The sequence below is a fragment of the Mchenga conophoros genome, linkage group LG17 (genome assembly GCF_057382185.1).
Source record: "Mchenga conophoros isolate Kocher_MC1m ecotype Shallow Benthic linkage group LG17, M_conophoros_male_GT1.1, whole genome shotgun sequence".
In the NCBI taxonomy this organism is placed as follows: Eukaryota; Metazoa; Chordata; class Actinopteri; order Cichliformes; family Cichlidae; genus Mchenga; species Mchenga conophoros.
In genome coordinates, this window is record NC_140542.1 from 27,572,019 (window position 1) to 27,589,646 (window position 17,628).

At 40.4% G+C, this 17,628-nt stretch overlaps 1 protein-coding gene across 1 annotated transcript in view; it reads right to left on the reverse strand.

Moving 5' to 3' along the window:
- Window positions 1-17,628, reverse strand: part of apaf1 (apoptotic peptidase activating factor 1) — a 46,761-nt gene that overhangs the window by 19,642 nt on the left and 9,491 nt on the right. Inside the window, exons 17-26 of the mRNA XM_085251976.1 lie at window positions 17,388-17,534; window positions 15,781-15,909; window positions 15,527-15,652; window positions 14,388-14,507; window positions 14,123-14,248; window positions 8,593-8,718; window positions 7,031-7,162; window positions 6,815-6,940; window positions 4,018-4,143; window positions 2,283-2,429 (exon numbers count right to left, since the gene is read on the reverse strand). Of these exons, the coding sequence (XP_085108102.1) occupies window positions 2,283-2,429; window positions 4,018-4,143; window positions 6,815-6,940; window positions 7,031-7,162; window positions 8,593-8,718; window positions 14,123-14,248; window positions 14,388-14,507; window positions 15,527-15,652; window positions 15,781-15,909; window positions 17,388-17,534 (1,305 nt within the window). The remainder of the gene's footprint in view (window positions 1-2,282; window positions 2,430-4,017; window positions 4,144-6,814; window positions 6,941-7,030; window positions 7,163-8,592; window positions 8,719-14,122; window positions 14,249-14,387; window positions 14,508-15,526; window positions 15,653-15,780; window positions 15,910-17,387; window positions 17,535-17,628) is intronic.

The window sequence follows — 17,628 nt, forward strand, 5'->3', positions numbered from 1 at the left end:
GACTGGGATCCTCTCTCCCAAAGTGCAAGTTGATGGGTTGCCACTTTGAGGGGTATTTACCCACTCTCCACAGCACACAAACAAATGCAAGGAGAAAGAAAGGGACTTTTACAGAGGAACCTATTTTTATTTTATTATTGTTCAGTTGCTGATCTTTACTATAGTGGATACTGCTCGACTCCCATTATTGTGATTTCTTATGTCATGTTTCCAAAAGCTGCAACAGAATAACTCAACATCCAAAAATGGCCCTTATTATCTAAATCCAGAAAAAAATCTAAAGATCATAAATATTCTCATGTATGATGTCATGCTACAATCGTGGTCTTTTGGAACCGCCTGGTGAGGACTTTTATTCTTCGACTACTCTGCACATTCACTTTATACCTCGAGGACACAAAAATACGTCTGAAAGAGTTTTTTTTTTTTTTTTTAAATGTTTATATTCTAAATACCAAAGACTCTTAATTAAAATGAGTACATTCAACGATTATTTCAACTTTTGAAATAATTTCCAAGTTTTATAATCTTGTCAACAGCAATCTGCACCAGATGAGATTATGATGCGTTTTGGCCATCTGTCTATATAAAGCCTGAACAGCAGCACTCTCTGCCTTCGACAGAAACGACTCTGTCGACCCACACATGCAGGTATAAACAAATGCGCACTTGTACACAATCGTGCACACGGCACTACCCCACACACAGTATCAGGAGTAATCCGAGATATAAAGCCTCATGGATCAGAAGTGCTCTCCCTGGAGAATTACATCATTGCTGAACAAATGGCCAATCAGAGCTCAGCTGAGACTGTCCGCTTTGTGACCCCTCTGCTGTAAAGTAAAGGCAATAAGAACGAGACCGTAGACCTAGAACATTCCAGTCACGTCACAAGGAGACACTGATATCTTTCTCTAAGGCATTCTGTGTTTTATGTAAACCTGCAGCATTGCAACACCTGTCTAGTGAATGCAGAGATGACACATGCTGGCAAGCATCTTTCCATTGATTTTACTGTGATTCTCAATCAGCGTTCATCTACCTACCTACCTTACATTTTTTAAAATAGAGTCATCAAGAAATGTACTCTGCATACATCCATAAACAGCTTTTCAATAAAGAAATATACTCAAGTTTATTAGTAAGTAGGAAGCAGGACAATACCTATGTATACGTCAATACAAGGCAATAAAAACACACATTACACAGAGTGTGTGTGATGTGATTACTACTTAGGGTGATAGTAGGTAAATTACTATCTATCCTTTGTTATTATTTGTGGGGGTTTTCATCACTTAATAAAAGGATTTGTGACCAGCCAACACTGTTAATTTTGTTTCCTTATAAAAGTAAATATTTTGTAGTGTCCTGGCAGCATCGGGGTTGCATACCATGAAAATGAAACACTGCCCCCCTCTCATCCCCCAGAAAAATCACGTAAAAAAAAAAAACAACAACAACCCACAATGTAAAAAAATGAAGGTGATTATTCAGCACTCGCCATAAACTGCAATATCTCAAGCTCATGGAGACATTTGTTGCTTATTATCAACCACCTCATTCTCCCTTTATTTCCTGTCATCTTTCCAACTGGTGTTTTAATGAAGACATAAAATGTCCAGTGACTGTATGCCTCTGCTGGCCAGTAGATCCATGTCTGTGCACATTTATACGACAAATGTAGTAAAGTAAAGGAAACCACAGAGGAAAAATAACAAGTGGGCATCAAAGACCTGTCATTAATTCACCAAGGACTAACAGGATCAAAATCTCTCCTGCTCACAAATTATGGCATTAAATAATGTCCCACAAAGCAGTTTGGGAATTACATAAGGTCACTGAGAGACTGACTTTTGACCTTTTCAGTTTAAAATGTCATCAGTTTGCAATCTATCCTTTGAAAGGTTGCCAAATTAATAATGATTCTTGAGGTTTAGGCAAAAGTGAGGTCAATTTGACCTTAGAATCTTGACAATCATATATAATAATTTCTTCTTTAGGTTCGAGTGAATGTTTGTGCCAGATCTGAATACATTTCCACAAGGTGTTTAAGAGATTCTGTCACTTGAATGACACTTATTGGCGTATATCTAACAATGTCAGGTGGACGGACAACTCTGAGAACCTTGTCCATGCAGAGGCAGAAGAAAAAACAAGTAAGACGGCATGGATTTGAACAGCTCAATTCAACTTAACTGCATTTCACTCCCTTGAGAACAGACGCACCCATTGCCAGCTGTGAAAACCAAATGGGTTTGAATGTGCAGAATGCATTAGCATACCTTGATGTAACCTCCAGTTGAGACCAGAAGAGAGTTGTCTGGGGAGAAGTGCAGATCTGTTACCCAGCCTCCATGCAGCGAGTCCATGCCATCCTTACCGTCCCGGGAACAAACCTTCAGCAAGGACCCATCCTTGACACTCCAGAGCTGTGGTGCACAGTCACACATTATAAATCATCCAATAAACAAATGTTAGGGCCTATAAACAACTAACACACATTTTACGCTGTCAGTTTTAAATACATGTTTCCTTCTTGTTATGTAATAAAACAGATGTAGTGGCTGGTAGAGTAAAATTGTAGATTCCATTCATTAGATTTAGAGGTAAGCTTCTTTACCTTTAAGTCGCTGTCTTTGAGATACACTTTTTCTCAGGCTGACACAGGAGTACTGACATTATTTCAAGTATTCTCTATTCTCTTTGTGGCATCTTTTTCTAAATCTTTGACGGCTTTAAACTATGTTGTATAGTTTATACTCTCATTAATTTCATTGCTATACGTACTAAGCCGATCTTTGGCTTCCCCTCAGTATTTTAAGAGCAGCACATGATTGTATATATATGTATGCCAGTGTCAGTAAGAACTTTAGAAGATGACAGTCTGAGGACTAAAACATCTCTAATAAAATATGCACGTATATCTGGGATTATTTGCACTCTCTAGGCCCCCTGCCACTAAGACTTTATGATGTGCATGAATTCTGTTGAAACTGCAATATTAAGGTTTGATGCTATAAGCTTCTCTTGAGCCTAAAAACATGACAAAGGAAACACAGAAGAGTATGAGGATTGCTCTTTATGTGACATTTCTGTGTATAGTTTGAAGTAAAACCATATAATATATAACATGAGTCTACTGCAGCTGTTATGCAACTGTTCACATGTCATGTTCATTTGACAGTGACACATCACACATACCGCTATATTTAACACTTTGCATGCTTTTTGTGCTGAATGACTCACATTTGTTTCTATAGAAACCGGGGCGAGATTTCGCTGTAGTTTACGTAATTGAATCTGATGGATTCGGTCATTTCTAAATAATGGAGCTGCTCTGCGCAGAGGCCACTAGAGGGCATTAACCCTTTATTAACCAGATACGGCTTGCTGGCTGAATAGCAGATCTTCTCCTCTACCTCTCACATAGTATGGCTTCATATTTACTTTGGATGTGTGAGTTTCTGTGTACATTGTGTACAAGTGCTTCATTTTCCAAAGCCTTAGAGATCCAATTTGGCAGCCTGAGTCCTCTCCTTCACCTCCCACTGTCAGACGTCTCCTCCTCTTCCTGCTATCTTCATCCCAACTTCTTACACACTCTTCCAGCTCCCACACCCCCTCCTGAGAGGGAGCCCTAGCTCCCCCCTTTCATCTCACCCCTCCTCCGTGCACCGCAGCAATCATGATGCATTAGTAAGCACTTTATCTAAATGAGTGATGAGACGTAATTACAGAGTGATTTCTGGAATAAATGTCGACTGCTATAATTGCATTTTTTGTATGTTCCACAGCAAATTAGGTGGTTTAATGCGTTGTCATATTGGTAACATAGAGCAGGCTAGTGTGTTGACACCGCCATATTACTTTGCATCATCCCTCCCCAACAAAACATTGTGTGGCTCTGTGTATCAGGTTGCTTTACATCAGCAGCAGATGCCTAACTAGTCTCTTTCTAGAACAGCAACCAGAATAAAAGGACTTCAAAACAAAAATTGAGTATTTTTGAAAACACACCCGGATCTCTCCGTTGTCATCTCCCGTTGCAAGGTGTTGGCTGTCCCACGAGAAACGGCAGCTTCTCACACACTCCTGATGGCCGATCAATGTGTTGGCACACTGCCAGGACTCACAGTGCCACAACTAAGAGCAGAATGAAAGAGAAAGAAAAGAAAAACATATAGAATTTTTTTTTTAACTTAACGTTCACACTTTCACACACAAGTTTGCGACCAAAGATCATTTAGTCAAGATAGACAAAGGCCTTTACACATCGGACGTGTAAAATCCGTGCAAATGTTTCGTGCATTAAAAATATTTCTTAGACTCAGCTGTCCTTAATGCAGCCGTTTAAACCGACCGTGTAATTTACGTGGCCGACATTTTTTTTTTTTTTTTAACCAAGCTCCATTTTTCAGATCCGAATAAACAAAACACAACATTTAGAATGTCGCATTTGGCAACATTTATGCATCAAAATGTGCACTGGTACTGCAAATACAATGTTATGGAAAGTAAATATATGATATGGAAGTAATATAATACTATTTTACCTCGTACTCACAGTTAAAACAATAATTTCCGAGCCGACTGACCCAGTCTATCTCCAAACTGCCACACTGACATCCTGAAATATGTACGAAAGCGGTCGAGATACAGCTTCAGATCCTGGATCAAACCATGAAATTCTCCCTGCTGCTGGCTTCTCCAGACAACTGGATGAAACCAGAATCTCCGTTTCTTCCTTTTCTTGTGTAGAAACATTAGGACCAGCATTGCTTGATACTGACTTCATTCCACAGTGTATTTTCTGGGGACAAATTTTTGGCAAAAACACTACTTGTTCGGTCTGTACATAAAGTAAGTTTAGATCTGAAAATTTCTGAATTTTGTGTCGGTTTTTACGTGAAATATATTCTGCATCAGATCTATGTCGTAACTTACGCTATACTTGAAACCCCATTTTAACCCTATGCTGCAACCTTCTACATAACCTGACGCACACCTACTGACAAATTTAAGTACACGTTGGGTCGATGCATACCACAACAATTTGAATCGCGTGGAAGGTTGCGGTGTAGAGATAAAAGGAGTGTTCAGTTGCAACACAAGTTAGGATGTAGATTTCCTGCAGAAATCTAAATCACAGTTTAAGGGTGCTTTATAGGTGATGAATAAGCTAAAGTGTGTTACATTTGCTATATTTTTTATGTTCAATATAAATCTCTCTGTTCAGAAATGTTTGCCTAGCAATAATCTGTCAGAACAGAATCTGTTGTAAATACTGAAGATTGAACACAGTAATAATGACACAGAAGTTTAATTTCTGTTGCTCAGAAAAATCATCACCCACTGATAGATCTTATGACGGCAAACAATCATGCCAAATGCAGAGCTAATGTTGTTACAATAACATTATCTGTTCATCAGTAATCTTTCCCTCATTGCTACCGTCTCTCATATTTTACTCCCTCCTCCACATCTTTTCTTTTTATACTCCTTCCTTCCTCACTCCACATCCTGCGTTGCACTGAAAATAACACGCCTCATAATTAGACACTTCATTTGGCAGTCGACTAGCTACGTCTGAACACAAAGTTCAATTCATCTGAAGGTCAGGGGAAAAGAAAAGAAAGGAGAAAAAAGGGGGATGGAGAGAAAAAGAGGTGGAGGGAAAGGGACAGACAGAACAGAGCACTTTCCTTTTTTGTGGTGCTCCACAAAGCAAGTCATGGCTGAGCCTTTTGGTTTGACCTCCAGATAGAGGGAAGCCAGGGACTTCAGTGTTTGTGTGTGTTTTTAGCTCCTGCTCGGTCTGGAGAGCAAGCACTATGTCACTGGCTTCTAACCAGCCCCACAACACACACACACACCTCAATTATGATCTTTGCCAAATCCATAAAACACACATTCTCTCTCACTGCCGTTTACTGACAGAAGCCAGGTTGGCTGACGACCCAATGCCTGTTCTCTACAGTAAGTGTCAACCGAATCCAAATTCCCGTGTGAAACTCGGCGGCAGTGACTCTTGATCACCGGCTTCAACAAACGCCAGACGGAGTCGCTTTGAATAGTTGCTAATGGTGCACACTCAGGGACACCAGTTGTCTGTAAGTGGATAACTGATCGCATATATCTAACACTGAACCCACAGCTGTATTCAGAATCCAAGGAAAGGAAAAGGAATGACACACAAAGATGTGAAAGAGCATGACATCTCAGGATTGTTCAGCTTGTATTACGAAGGTGCAGTTCGCTGCTCTTTGAATGATGAGTAGGGAAAGCGATGATTTAAGAGCTGCTTGCAGAAAACCTCTAGTCCACAGAGTCAGTCAAAGTCAGGCCAAAGTCAGGCGCAGTGGTGTCGGCAAACGGGAACCTGGCAAACGCAATATCCTGACAGGGATGTTAGTTGATTGTGGGCCTGCCAGTCTGCCAGGGTAGTTTGCCAGCTAGACTGGACATGGATGCAGAACGACAGACTGATCTGATGATCTGATGCTAAGTCTCCAAGGCCATTGGGGCATTCTGCTGCATACCAACCTCTAAGGTCTTTTACCAAACTGCTGGGAAAAAAAGTGTTTCTTAAGATATCACCTCTAGCAGTGCATCCATGTGTTTGTGCTGTAAGGAGCCTTGAGAGAAGATGAGTAATATGTCATGTTGTTACTGGAGGCACAAACAGATATGTCTCATCTCCTCTCTGTGTGTGTGTGTGTGTGTGTGTGTGTGTGTGTGTGTGTGTGTGTGTGTGTGTGTGTGTGTGTGTGTGTGTGAGAGAGAGAGAGAGAGAGAGAGAGAGAGAGCGCTGAACCTTAGCAGTCTTGTCAGTAGAGGTGGTGGCAAAGAAGAATCCGTCTGGCGAGACATGACAGGACAGAATGGTTCCATGATGAGCCTCAATGTCCTGCAGTTTCTCTCCGCTCTCGGTGTCCCACACCTAAGAGTGTGCAAAGAAGAAAAAATTACCATTCGATCTCACACGGCTGTTAAATGTAATATTATAAATGTGCAAGAGCACGAGTTTTACCTTCACAGTACCATCGAAGGACCAGGACAGCAGTCTTGAGTCGTTTGGTGAGTCGGAGAGTAGAGAGAAGCATCTGACTTGCTCCTTATGACCGTGCAGTACTCTACACTTTCCTGACTGCCACTCCCACAACTACGGGGGACAACAGAAAAAAAGTCTTTCAGCCACTTTGTGACAGAGATATCAAAAATCACTTTTCACCCCTTGTTGCCATTTTTGCCTTTCCTATGTATTTAATGAGTAATTTAATCAGTGATGCGTTTCTTAAGTATCTATACATGAAGGAAGAATCAAACTGGTCAAACTCAAGAGAATTAACTGAATTTAAAAAACACATTTCTAACTAACACAACATAGGAAAGTATTTTCAAGCAGTCTTTTCCTCAGTGTAGCGCCCCATAAAATTAAGTGGATAAATCCATCTTTACAACATAATATCATAGTACTTAATTGATTTACTTTCCTTTCCCCTTCCTTTTAAATGTGCTCACTAAATGCTGATGAATCTGTTAAGTTAGAAATCTGGACCTGTGCATGAGTCTACAGAGTGTTTGTTTTATGTGAGCAGAGAGTTACAGGAAATGAGCTGAAACAGGAGTCCAACTGAGCTCAAAGACGGAGGGCAGGACAGAGAGAAGCATCCAGATAATCCTATCAATCATGGCCTTGTGTGCAAGGTGCTGCCTTTCCACCCCCCGCAAAGAATCTGTCATTGGTGTGAAGGTTAAAACTTTTCATTAACTAAGATCAGCGTCACTAAATCGGCATACATTTAAACACAGATATCCATCTTCTTGTGAGCACATATCAAACTGCATAAATCTCAGTTTCTTTTTGAATAAGTGGGGATTGTTTGAGAGTGCTGAGAACAGTGCAGAGAGTAGCTGTATGAATATGGAATTAGATGCTGTGCTGTCGGTGAGGGAAGGAAGTGCTGCAGTGGACAGGTCTGTCGGCAAAGGGAATAGACGAAGAAGAGGGAGATGAGAGGAAAGGGGAAATGAGCAGCAGAGCATGAACGTTGGGAGTTGACAGAGCATAACGGCCTGAACAATACACACATACTCACACACTGCACAACAATAACACATAACAGATAGCTGCACGCAGTCAACACATGAGCAAGACGGAGATAAAGAGCTACCGAGAGCGGCACAGCCCGAGGCAAAGAAAGAGAAAAGGAAGGAGAGGACACAAAAAAAGAGGGATGAAGAATGGAGAGGTGCAGAGGCCGACAGAGAAGTTGGTAGAGTGTAACAGGTAGGGGAAAGTGAAAACACCACAGGGACCTGAAATATTGTGAGGTTAAAAGATTGAGCATGGAAGGCATTTTTACTCAAGGTGAGGAATGGGAATGGGGAAAGAGTAATCGATAGCAGAGAAGAAAAATGGGAAGCAGGTTGGCAGGGGAGGTGAAAGAAACTTGCCATTGATTAGCAGGAAAAGAAAGTGAGGATGGAGAACATACTGATGAATAGGACTAGGAGAAACAGAAATATAAAGCAGACAGACACACAGGATAAAGACAAAAACAAAGCAACCTAGAAAGAGGAGGAACCTACTCTTATGGTGGCGTCCTCAGATGAAGTGATGAGTGTTTGGCCGTTCTGACTGAACTGACAGTGCAGCACAGTCTTAGTGTGCCCCTGCAGAGTGGCCAGAAGCTTCCCAGAGGGCACCTCCAGCACCTGGAAGGAAGAAATAAACATAAATAATCAAGTAAACAGTAAGACCTAATGGTTAATGGCTTGCTCCAAAACGGGTCTAAAGATACACTTATGCAGCAAAAGTGTCTCTGAAGGTTCTCTTTAAAAAAAAAAATCCTGATAGAAAGTCACACTTTAAGGGAGAACTTAAAAGAAGAGATGTAAAGCACCACTGCTGGCTTAACAGTGATAAGCACATCAAAAAGAAAAACCGTGTGTTGTCACTTTTGAGTTCTGAATAAAACTTTGAGACCCTTCACAGAATAGCCAGAGCTGGATTTGAGAGAGAGAGATAAGATTTTGTGAGTGCCCTCTAAAGGTCAACTGGATGGAACATCAAATCCTGGAGGCTTCCAGAGATCCATAATGAGTTTACAGGTAAGTAAACCAATATGAGAAAGGTGTTAGATAATAACTGAAACTGTCATGAAATACAAATGCCAGTCCTTAAGACTTGGACTATTTTCCTCCAGCACCTCTGTGTGGGTGACATTTCTGGGATTCAGTGAAGTGTGAGTGTACTCAGCAGACATTATAAAAAATTGAAATCCATTTATTTCATTTCATTATCTTTTTGGCAATGTCTTAGATACTTCGGTGATGAAAATCTTGTAAAAACAATGACACACATTCATATCAGTCTGCTTTGTGTTTAGTTGTTAGATGTATCAATCAACTGTGATTGAAACGTACAAAATATACAATATTGTGCAAAAGTCTCAAGCCACCTCCAACTTTTATGTATTTTTCTTCCAAGCACCCAGGTGTGTGATTTGTTACTGTGGTCTTAAACAACAGTTCTCTCTCCAGGCTTTGTGAAAGTCCTTCTTTGAACATCGGCTGCTTTTTCACTCATTTTCCAATTACATCTTGTATCTGACCATTTTCAGAGGAATGTTGGTTTTTGCTTGAACACCGACCTATGAATCATTCAAAAATGAAAGAACCCCAACTTAAGAGATGAACCAGTGTTGTGTCTACATATAAACAACATCTTAGCAAAGAACCAAGAGCCAATTTTTACCGATTTCTTTACTTATTCATAGCAAGTATAAGAAAGATGGGCATAAAATTTGTATTTCTGCACTAACGATGTGATTCGCAAAGAAAAGGCAGCCGACATCCAAAGAATGTCTTTCAGGAATCTGCAGAACTTTTCCTGAAGACTACATGAAGACATTACAAGAAAGTTTCCTAAGAGAGTTCAGACTGTGTTGAAGAATAAAGGTGGTCATACCAAATATTGACTTTCAAGGTTATTAGAATTGTACAAAATATACTGAGGGGTTTTCAGCTTTATTTGCAGATGTTTCTGTAAGTCATTACACCCATTTCCCTGGCAAAATATAAACAAGTGACAGATGACAAATGACTGGCTAAAGACTTTTGCACAGGACTGTAAGGGCTAAACGAGCAGGTTAGCACTAAGGACTGTGCTATAGAAGTACAACACAAAACTGGTAGTTTGGTTACTGAGACTGATCAGCAATCACAAATCACATCAGAATAAAGATCATTATCACAGATTATATTGATTGGGAAACTGTTGTGGGTTTAGGCAACACTGAAAAAGTGGAACAGAACTGTATAATATAATAGATGTTTAGTTGATCACCAAAGCTAATTATTCTACTTGCCAAGGACTAACAAAGTGTTAATTAGGCTATTTTGAGGTGAAATTTGATTTATTATCTACTGTAACACTAATCCAAAAACTTTACTTTTCTAATTAACCATCTGACAGATTTATCCAGTAATAGAAGAAATATTCAGATTTGGAGCAGACAGATGGCTATGTGATTGGGGCATACACCACATGGGGAAAAGCAATGCCCTCAGCAGCTAAGTCCCCCAGTTTGACTCCAAACAGACCGGACATTTGCTACATGTCACTCCCCTCCTGCCCCATCTCTGTCTGTCCCCACTGCAGCTATCCAACAATTGTGATAAATTATGGAATCTGCGATCTGCGAAACCTCATAAACCGCAAACAACAAAGTAATACATAAATAATTAAAGACCTAGAGCACAAAATAAACTTCAGTCCATCCCATCACCTGTCGGTTTTGAAGGTATAAAGTAAAGGCTGATGTCACCTGGGGTTTTTAGCAGGCACTAAAATATTTATGTCTCAGGAGAAAGGGTTGAAAAGTCTGAGCAGAACAAGCCTCAGGGTGTGCTGACCATGTTTGTCAAGCTCCATGTTCTGACACGCGGGTTTCACAGCCTGTGAGAGAACACCTAGGCAAGCATTAAACGTCAGGCTCAAGTATTTCTGGGCTAGGGTTTTAATGGAAATGTCCATGGAGATCTGGTAAAAGAATAAATAAATATATAAGGGGAAATATGTAAAGAGGGAAAAAAGGGGACTGCTCATTTTAATAGACATAAACAAGCCACTGACTCGCTTTAAGACTCATGTGGTCAAAGACACATGAACAAAAGTGGTGAGATGGCCAAATAATTAGCCTGGTCCTGCATGGTGAGATGTGATAGCTGATACGCACAGTGACAACAATAATCTGCCTTTTCTATTATTAGCTTTAAAAGCCCTTTGAAAAAGTAAACAAACAGCCACACACACAAACAGCAATTAGTTATTCTTGAACACTCTGAAGTGCAAACACATTCACACACAGATCATACTCCTTCCCTACCATACCTGCACGCTGCCTGTGCACAGAGCTACTGCCAGCACCAACCCCCTGTGGGGGCTCAGGACTCTTCGGATCCTGCAGCCAAGCATCCTTAGGAGATGACTAACTGTCAGCCCTGACGCCTGGCACACAATGCACACGGTGCACACAAACACACATTTGCACTTTTCAATCATACAGAAACACACAGTGACATTATGTTCTCTCTCCTGCACGTATTTCACAAACTTTCAACTTTTTACATTAGCATAACAAAGCTGGCAGCTCACAATGCTGCAAACTGACAGATCATTGCTAATTTTTCTCCAGTACACTGGCTATAAATAAAACGACACGTTTAAGGAAAAAAATATGAATGAGCTGCAGCAGTCCGAGGAGCCACGATTTTATCCAGCTTACACTAGGGCTCCACCTGGTGCTAGAACTGCAACAATAAATACCCCTAAATCATTCATTTCTTAATGTGTCAGAATAGAAAACATGTCTGCAACAGAGATTCAGGAATCGGATTATATTCAGTGTTCAGAATAATGCCCAACCCACTGACTCACACTTGTGAAAGAATCGGTCGCTCTCAGGGGCACAGTAATTTCCTGCGTGGTACTGTGAAAAGATGCTAAATAAATATATATAAATATGATGTGGAAGCGATTGGTTATGACTGCAACTGAGCCACGAAATGGTAGGCCATGTAAAAATCAGAGAGCATCGTCGGTGGATGCTTAGATGCACAGAGGTCACCAACTTTCTGCAGAATCAATCGCTACAAACCTCCAAACTTCATGGCCTTCAGTTTAGCTTAAGAACAGTTCGCAGCAAGCTTCATGGAATGGGTTTCCATGGTGAGCAGTTTCATCTAGTCCTTACATCAACAAGTGCATTGCAAAGCATCGGATGCAGTGGTGTAAAGCACGCCGCCACTGGACTCTAGAGAAGTGGAGACAAGTTCTCTGGATTGACAAATCACGTGTCTCCATCTGTCGGTCCGATGGACGAGTCTGGGTTTGGCGGTTACCAGGGAAACGGTATTTGTCTGACTGCACTGTGCCACGTGTAAAGTTTGGAGGAGGATTATAGTGTAGGGTCGTTTTTCAGGAGTTGCGGTGGTTGCTCCCAACTTTGTGGGAGCATTTTGGGGACAGCCCCTTCCTGTTCCAACTTGACTGCACGCCAGTAAACAAAGCATGATCCATAAAGACATGGATGAGCAAGTTTGGTGTGGAATAACACTTCTGGGATGACAGAGTGGAGACCGTGAGCCAGGCCTTTTTGTCAGTGTCTACCCTCACAAATCCGCTTCTGGAAGAAGAACGTCCCATAAACACTCCTAAACCTTGTAGAAAGCCTTCCCAGGAGAGCTGAAGCTATTACAGCTGCAAAGAGCGGGCTCACATTATATTGAACTCTATGGATAAAGAATGACGCATCACTCAAGTTCATATGAGTGTGAAGGCAGACGAGAGAATACTTTTGGCAATATAGTTTATATCACTGTTTGTATGCATCTGCATTTATCAAAATTCTCTCCAGGTATTGTCTTGGATCACTAATCATCGCTCTTTCTTTACTTTCTGGTTGAAAAATTGTTCCCAGGAGACAGGAAGGGAGACATATGAAGGGCCAGAGAGGAGCTGTAATTAAAATCATTAGCTCCTGTATTCATTAAGACAGCAGGACCTCTTAATTAATTAGAGCTGCTCTCTCCTGTAGGGGGCTGGAATGGCCTCAGTTCTGATGTGTCAGGGGACCCTGTTTGAGTGAGTGTTTGTGCTGTAATATAGGACAGTAACTTTGGGGGATGTCCTCTACTGCTGCAGAATATGCATTAAGTACACACACACCAGACTACAATCTCATTCTCTGCTTGCAAACCGCAATTTATCAGCTAGACAAAGAGCAGTGGAGCAAGGAGAGAACGGGGACATACAGAACAAAGGAGAAAAAAAGATAGATAAAACAAAAGAGGGAGAAAAAGAAATAAATACAGAGAGCAGGAGTGAAAAGCACTGAGAATATAAATTACAGGTAAAAGGAAAGGCTAAACATTGAAACAAGTCAAGGGAAAAGGAGATGAAAGAGGTGCTGACCTGTCACACCGCTGATAGGACAGATAAAAAAAAAAAAAAGTGACAGCGATAATGTCAGATCTCATGACTCAACACGGCCTGAAAGAACACCTCCTACAGTGATGTGGAATGGAACATTAAACTCAAATGCTCAACATTTTTACATCTGTACAGACACACGCACACCTGCCCATACATGTATGTGCTTCTTTGATTAGGAAAAAAAAGATATAGGAAATTTGCAGTATTTGAGTACTTATACTCGCTTTAAAGAGGAGAAACATTACTTTTTAGTAAACATTACACTATAGATTATTATTTGGTGAAAGGTGATTTCATTTACTCATTACACAGCGTGGTCTGGTTGTTGGTGCATGACAGCACTGGGATTTTCCCCACACAGCCACCTCTAGGGTTTACACAGAATTCAAAAAAAGACCACACACAACACATCCAGACTTGAAGCACATGGACTACAGCAGCAAAAGACCACACTGGATGCCACTCCGGTCAGCTACGAATACTAAAATCTCTGAAAAGAGAGTTCAACCTGGAACTAGCAATTTGTACCAAATAAAGCTGAAAGTGAGCGTACTTTCGATATGCTTGTTTTATGTGCAATTTATTATGTCCTTCAGTAATGTAAGAATCTGTTTAATCTACCTGCACAGTACCATCTTCTTGCCCCAGGACAACAGCAGAGGGCTGCCGACAGATACAGGTACACCGGATCCTGGATGACTTCTCCTCTGACTGGAACAGCACCGATCCTGTTCTACCATCACGCACCTAAAACACACACACGCTTTTTTTTTTTTTTTTTTTTTTTTTAAATCACTGTACCAACCAACAAAAATACTACAGCTTCACGTTCCTGCCACAAAAAAACTCTATGCACTTTGATATATCCACTTTCCTAACAACTCACCTGCAGTCTGTTGCAATTATCTGCAGCTGACACTATGATTTCCTCATGATTAAACAGAACGTCAGAATCTCTCTTCAGGCGGATGGCTGAGGATGTGTGAACCTTCTTGGTCTCCCATATCTTAAAACAGAACGAACAAGATATGTAAATCTCACATAATAACCCAGAGTTAGAGTTGAATATATGCAATATCAACTGAATAAATTGACGGTTGTGGCAATATTTAAGTCACTGGAATCTTCTTGGCAGTTAAGATGAGGGTTTCTGGTGAAAACAAGTCAAATCCACACATAGCCACAAAGTACTTTTCTTTTTTCTTGCAGGATATTTGCCACGGCAGGTCAGGATTTTTCTTTTTGATGAAAGAGGACACTGTAAACACGTCTGTTTATCCCACCTTTTCCCTAGTGTGACCTGCAATTTATTGCCCTGTTAAGTTTATAACAACAGGAGTGACTGCTTTTCATCTTGTGAGTCTGTGGCTGTGAGTCTGTGGCTGTGTGTCACGATCAATATCTGGTGCCAGCATAGCGATCTCAGTTTGAAGTGAGATGATGTACTGCAGTATCGACATTTTTCTCTCACCCCTAATAAGCAGTATGTACAGAAGGCTCTGCTGTAGTTGTGGACTGTCAGGGACAGTTTTGCCACCTTGTTTGAAAAACAGCAGCTGTAAAAACTGTAAAAAAAGAAAAAAAAAAAAAACACCCAAAAGGCTAAACTGCAGAGATATTTCATGTTACATTGTCTTCAAGCTATTTAAGATACATATTATTTTGTTTTAGAGAGCAATGAGTCAAGACAAACCTGTTAAATAATTTATTTTGCCATCTTTATGTAACCCAAATAACAGAGAAGTAATTTAAAAGCAAGTCAAAGCAACAGTTAGATCTTTATTTCTGCCATGGCCTAAATGCATTTCATTCCCATAAAAAAGACCAGATACCTTTTGTACTACAGTTACATCACCATCCCTGAGCACTGCTCATTAAGAACTGAAACAGCTGGCAAGGGGGAACATAGTGTAATTAGTCAACTTGTGAAGTTAATTTTACTGTCAGAATAAGCAATTAGAACAACACTGACAGCCTCTCTCCGTACTGTTATACTGTAGCTTTATCACACACACTCAGTCTTACCCTGATGGTCTGATCATCAGAGCAGGAGAGCAGCTGTGAGCCATCAAGAGAAAACTGGACACGCTGCACCCAGCTTAGGTGGCCACTGCAGTCTGCCATCTTTTTATTGGCTTCGAGATCCCACAGCTGGAACACAAACATTTATTTATCTTTATTATTAGTAGTAGTATTATTGAGAATTTTCTTTACATACTTACATACACAATTTTGAATTTTATATAAAAAAAGGAGACATTAAATATATAGTGAGATACCTCAACAGCATAGTTTGAAAATGCAATGGCCAGCAGGTTACTGGTGGGGCAGGCGTGACAGTATTGAACTGTGCTCATTCGATTGGTCCTGATTTCAAACAACATGTCTGATGTCTCTACATCAAAGACCTGAGAAACAATAAAAGACAGACAACAAATCAGCACCTGTTGTCTCATCAACATGTCCAAAAGCTGTTACGACTGTACAAATAATACATTGAAATTAAAAGAAAGGAGAAGCACAAAACGTGGCTTTCCCAGTTATTTGTCTCTCCTGGTTTTATTCTCAGTGAGTTCTTTGATTCTTTGACTATTTCATTAATTTATATGTTAGCCCTAATTAGCAAATATTTGTATCTCTGCAGTGTACCTACATGCATCCCTTGCAATGCTAAAAATAGCTGAGAACTTAGCGGTCGACCAATTTGTACAAATAGGTCAGGCCCGGCTCGAAAAACCTAAAACAGCAAAGGCCAAAATGCCAAGCTTAAGACAAGTCAATTGGTGGCCATAGCCATCTTTAGTATTCAGTCTAGGCCATAGGTGTCAAACTCTGGCCTGCGGGCCAAATTTGGCCCGCAGCCTAATTACATTTGGCCCGCAAAGCCACACCTAATTACTATTAGAACAAAACAATATATATATTGTTTAGTATTAAGCTTTGCTTGTTCCATATTCAGTTTTTCAGCAAAACGTGTTTGAGTCCATAAGAAAAGATTCATTCTTTTATCTGGAGGAATAAATATATTTCAATAAATATTAACGTTAGCCCGCAACTTTGTTCCAGTTTTGAATTTTGGCCCACTGTGTATTTGAGTTTGACACCCCTGGTCTAAGCAAACATCAAACTCAATGCCTATTGGGGAACAAGCTACACCAATCAAACATAACATTATTTTAGAAGGCGAAGGCTGGTCCGTGACTTGGCCTCCAAATTCCCCAAATCTCAGTCCAATCGAGCATCGGTGGGATGTGCTGGGCAAACAAGTCCGACCCATGGAGGCCCCAACTCACAACTTACGCAACTTGTGTTAAGCTCAAAGGTCATTTGACAATATCAAGTATACCAAGGTATTAATGTGCTCTACAATAACTCTGTGCTTTGCATCAAAAAAAAGAAAAAGATTTTCTTCATGCCTTAGGATTAATGTTGCAATTTTCCTCAAGTTTATAAAGCCTCTCCTTTCAGTCACCTTAGAGTAAAAGAACCTATCCAATCTTCACTCTGTTTGGGTTCCCAGAATACAAATGAATGAAGATGTAGGGAACAGAGTGAGGCTGATAACAAGACAATACTGGCTGACTTTGGAAAGCTCAGGAGAGGAGGGGATATGCACATTTATAACCAAGACACACTATTTAGACTCTCTAGAAGACAAACAAGCTCTCTTTCCTGTCTCCTTCAATGAAACAGCACACCAACATCAAGGGCAAAGAGGATAGAGTGAATGTGTTTTCAATTTTTAATCAGTACAGCGAGAAAGTGTTAAGATAATGAACAATATCCAAACCATATGCACCCAATTTTATCAAACATTTAGCACCACCTACAAAAAAAACAGCGTACAGGATCATACAGCAGCATGCTTACAATGATAAATGCTCACCAAAACGGCATTTCTGGCAGCACATATGACGCGTTTGCCATCGGCAGTCCAGGTGCTACACTTGACAAAGACGTCTTCCTTGTTGTCTGTAAACATGTCACTTACATTGATCGTCTTCCATTCATTGGTAGAAGAAACCTCAAATACCTGCAAACATGCAGAATCATGCATGTCAGTGCATTACAAGACCAAGGTATGTAAAGCATATTAATATTTCTAAATTTAGTTACTAATAAATGAT